Source organism: Miscanthus floridulus, chromosome 6, assembly GCF_019320115.1.
Source record: "Miscanthus floridulus cultivar M001 chromosome 6, ASM1932011v1, whole genome shotgun sequence".
NCBI lineage: Eukaryota > Viridiplantae > Streptophyta > Magnoliopsida > Poales > Poaceae > Miscanthus > Miscanthus floridulus.
In genome coordinates, this window is record NC_089585.1 from 88,028,696 (window position 1) to 88,033,568 (window position 4,873).

Sequence of the window (4,873 nt, forward strand, 5' to 3'; positions counted from 1 at the left end):
CAAACCAATAGACCACAGGAGTAGGGTATTACATCATACTGACGGCCTGAACCTGTCTAACTCATGTGTCTCTATTGCCTTCTTGTTCTTGATCTCAGGTTTCTCTGCCGATCAATCTACCTTCGTGGGATACCCCTCGGAGGACTGCCGACGATATTCTATCGACAAAAAAATTATCTAGAAAAACAATGATCAGCAGGCTGCAGAACTTGTGTGTATTCTAGAAGAACTTCCGCTCGTGCAATTGTATCTTTTTTGCTTTGTCTCTAGGAGCCTTGTAACATGTAAATATTGTACTCCATTCTTTATAATGAAAATACAAAAAATAGGTAGAGGACTCCCCCGCTCACCCTTTCAAAAAAAAACTTCCACGTTTGGCCGCAGAAGTTCTGTGCAAATACACCGAAGTTATGCATAGATGGCTTAAGATCACAAATGACTAGAACCGGATCAAGTAAATTTCCCAGCTTCCTTATGTTTGCAGCATCCTTTTGCACCAAGCCCCTGCAGCTGCAACAACCCTGAGGTTCAGCGGAGCCACAAAGGCTTGCCTACTTCCTCATTGTTGAGGGAGCCACAAAGGCTTGGAGTCTTTTCAATCTCCTATCTCTTCTAAAGTGAATCACAAAGATCGAGCTTGAGATTTCCACTAAGCTTCACAATGGCAATATAAACTTTTCGGTGCTCAACCATAGTCGATTGGGAGCTCCTGGGCAACCTCTAGCCGTCTAGGAGCCCAACCTCTAAGATTAAGAACACAAAGTGCAAGCTAGAGCGAGAACCAAGACTCTCAGTTGATTGCTCTTGCTCAAGGGCTCTCTAATCTACTCCTAAATACAATCTCTCAAGGGGAAATCACCAAGGACTCTAGGGAGAGGTTGGATGGCCAACAGTGGAGGAGAGAGAGTTGTTTCACGAGTTAGGAGATGTCTGAAATGTGTAGGCAACCGTTGGGGAAGAGAGGAAAGTATAAAATACTCCCTCCCACTCCACACCAACATACAGACAAGTCGCAAAACATTTGCGACAGGACGTAGAACTTCTGCGCTTAACCACACAGAGGTTCTGTGGTTAGACGCAGAACTTCTGCGCAGTCCAGAAAAGATAGAATAGGAATCGTGCTGGCTTTCTTTTGGCTTTTGGGGTTTTGGTCTTGAGATGAGAGCACATGGTTCCCTAGAAGCTTGCAATTTCTATCCCTCTTTATAGTATAGCGCTTCCTATACTCAAATTTAAAATCATAAAAGGAGAGTAAGCCTTGATCGATCCAAGCGCCGCATCAAAACAATTGAGGGGTCTCACGTGTTATCTTTTAATTTTGCATATTTGTTACCTGTTCAAACTCAACATATCTAGTTGCTTAATTATATGTCATCAATACTCTAAAACTTACGGGCTTAGATGTTCTTTCAAATATTTATATGATCTTCTATGACTTAATCAAATTATACTGAAAGGCGCATGGCAGCGGTGACTCTTCAGTGCATTGTGGGCAGTCGCGTTCACTCGCGCGACGGTGATCCGTTCACTTCGCTGAAAAAATAAGTTAAAATACTGTTCCGGCTGATTTGTTGTGAGAGAAAAATATTATTTCTGCTGATTTATTGTGAGAGAAAAATATTATTTTGACTGGAAAAAAATAAACCAAAAAGTATAAATTATAAGACAACATCGGCACACGTGCACGTACACTCTTACTTTCTGCCCCCTTGCACGTACTTTCCGGGTTCACGAAACGCTTGGCCACACCGGCACACGTGCACGTACTCTTACTTGCGGCCACTGGAAGATGCAAGTCAAACTGGGCCTACTTTCCGGGTTCACGAAACGCTTGGCCACACCGGCACACGTGCACGTACACTCTTACTTTCTGCCCCCATGCGTACACTCGTTGCCGGGAACTGAAGGACTCTACGTAAGCAATGACGAAACGGACGGGTACTTTTCGAGAGTAGCTTCAAGTTCAAGGTGCTTGAACATTTCTTCAAGTTCAAGGTGGGGGGTCATACAAGTACACGGCTATAAGTCTGTCCAATCATACAAGTTTACTTTAGCGTTCTTCCACGATAATTCGTCAGGTAGTACGATACAAAACTGCAAATACAAGACTATCTCCGACAACAATAACCAAAATACAGGACTTATTGTTGTAGCGTTACCTGTAAAAGATCCAATACTTATTCATCATTTTCTTCAACAACCAGATTTAAAAGAGAATCTTTTTTGTAAATAGATCGATAAGAGAGAGGATATCCATATTTGAGTTGTATCTCTTAGGCAACCTAAAATAGATCTCTTATATAAATATTTTGTTAGAGCCTGATTTTGAATGTCTTGCTATCTATTTTGAGTTTAGTTATCGTTACTCGCTGGAGACCGCCTAAGTATGTCCCATCATCATCTAGTACATGCATCATATAAGTACACGGCTATCTTCGGCCAAAAATTTGCAGATTTCTTCCTACTCCGCTCTCTAGCAACGCCCTTCCTTGTAAAATAAAATAAAATACGCGCCCTTGCTTCCACCTGATCTAATTTCCCAAGAGCGCAGCTGCGCCGGCGCCGGCACGCTGCCAGCCATGGCCATCAAAGATGAGCAGCAGCCGCTGCACATCCTCTTCTTACCGTTCCTCGCGCCGGGGCACCTCATCCCAATCGCCGACATGGCCGCTCTCTTCGCCGCCCGAGGCGTCAAGTGCACCATCCTCACCACCCCGGTGAATGCCCAAGTCATCCGCTCTGCGGTGGACCGCGCCAACGACGCCTCCCGCGGCACCGAGGGCGCCCTGGCCATCGACATCGCCGTCGTGCCTTTCCCCGACGTTGGGCTACCGCCTGGCGTCGAGTGCGGCCCGGCCCTCAATTCCATGGAGGACCGCGAAAAGTTCTTCCACGCGGTCCAGTTACTCCGCGAGCCATTCGACCGGTTCTTGGAGGAGAATCGCCCCGACGCCGTGGTGACCGACAGCTTCTTCGACTGGTCTGCCGACGCCGCCGCGGAGTACGGCGTCCCACGGATAGCGTTCCTCGGCAGCAGCTTGTTCTCGCGGGCCTGCAGCGACACTACGGTGCGCAACAACCCCGTGGAGGCCGCCCCCGACGACCCCGACGCACTCGTGCTGCTTCCGGGGCTGCCGCACCGCGTCGAGCTGAGGCGCAGCCAAATGTTTGAGCCCAAGAAGCGGCCGGAGCACTGGGCCTTCTTGCAGCGCGGAAACGCCGCGGACCAGAGGAGCTACGGCGAGGTGTTCAACAGCTTCCACGAGCTGGAGCCGGACTACTTGAAGCACTACACCACGACGCTCGGGCGCCGCGCATGGCTCGTCGGGCCGGTCGCGCTCGCCAGCAAGGACGCGGCGACGAGGGGCGCCAGCAACGGTCTCTCGCCGGACGCGGACGGCTGCCAGCAGTGGCTCGACACCAAGCCGGAGGGCTCGGTGGTGTACGTGTCCTTCGGCACGCTGGCCCATTTCTCGCCGCCTGAGCTGCGCGAACTCGCACGCGGCCTCGACCTGTCCGGCAAGAACTTCGTCTGGGTCATCAGCGGCAACGCAGACACCGAGGAGTCGGAATGGATGCCCGATGGGTTCGCGGAGCTGATGGCGCGCGGCGACCGCGGCTTCATCATCCGGGGCTGGGCGCCGCAGATGCTGATCCTGACCCACCCGGCAGTGGGCGGGTTCGTGACGCACTGCGGGTGGAACTCGACCCTGGAGGCCATGGGCGCCGGCGTGCCTATGGTGACGTGGCCGCGCTTCGCCGACCAGTTCTACAATGAGAAGCTGGTGGTGGAGCTACTCAAGGTTGGTGTCGGCGTGGGGTCTACGGACTACGCGTCGAAGCTTGAGACACGGCGCGTGATCGGCGGCGAGGTGATCGCGGAGGCCATCGGGAGAGTGATGGGCGATGGCGAGGACGCGGAGGCAATACGGGAGAAGGCCAAGGAGCTCGGGGAGAAGGCCAGGCGCGCCGTGCCCAAGGGTGGGTCATCTTACAATGATGTTGGACGGTTAGTGGACGAGCTGATGGCTCGCAGGAGCTCCGTCAATGTCTGATTGGGTCATCGGTGGAAGCACGTTTGGAGTGTCCAATTAATTGGGATATTTTGGTAGGAAGGGTTGCCTTTCTTAAGGTGTCCCGGCCTGTGCGTCGGCAACTTTAGACCATGATTACCTGTCATCTTAATATAAGCTCTCTCCTTTCAAAAAAAAATGTGGAATAGTACTATTGCTGATCCAGAAATTTAGTCACCACCAGTGGTACTCCCTTCGTCCCTGACAGTCTTTAAAGTTGCACCCACTGTTCCAAAATAAAATACACATCTCGTTTATTGAGAAGTTAAATATTATTCAAGTTTAACTAAAAACATAAAAAATAATATAAATATTTATGTCTCTAAATAAGTTTATTATCAAAATATATTACATGCTCAATCTAATTATATTTATTACACATTATAAATGTTAGTGTATTTATGTATAAATTTAGTCAAACTTTAAAAAGTTTGACTCCTCAAGCCGGATGCGTGTTTATTTTGAGACGGAAGAAATATATTATAAGTTATAAAAGGTACTTTTTTTATTTGATCGAATTAAAACACCCACAATGCAAAAACTACACTAGTTTCTATAGTTTTTAATTACAGCGACGTAATCAATTTGTTGATGTGGCAAACAATTTATTGAAGAGGAGAAAAAAAATGAGAAAACCATTTCTTGAGAAAAAAACCATGTCTACGAGTATATCGAGGTCGGAACGCTGAGAGTTGGGGAAGGCCAGCATCGTTTCCTGGATCCCGTGTTCGCGCTCGCCCGTCCCCTCCTGCGCGCTACGCGTCGGTTGTCCCTGTGATGCCGACGCCGCCAAAAATCGT

The 4,873-nt window shown here is 48.9% G+C and overlaps 1 protein-coding gene across 1 annotated transcript; it reads left to right on the forward strand.

The window, feature by feature from the left end:
• The first annotated feature begins 2,459 nt into the window (after positions 1 to 2,459).
• LOC136458553 (scopoletin glucosyltransferase-like) lies at positions 2,460 to 4,240 on the forward strand. Its single transcript, XM_066458500.1, has one exon. It carries the CDS (start codon positions 2,580 to 2,582, stop codon positions 4,053 to 4,055), a length of 1,476 nt encoding a protein of 491 aa, XP_066314597.1. The 5' UTR covers positions 2,460 to 2,579; the 3' UTR covers positions 4,056 to 4,240.
• Positions 4,241 to 4,873: the final 633 nt, after the last annotated feature.

Bases quoted from the DNA above. Each gene is read 5' to 3' on its own strand.
- LOC136458553 (XM_066458500.1), top strand. From the start codon at position 2,580: ATGGCCATCAAAGATGAGCAGCAGCCGCTGCACATCCTCTTCTTACCG.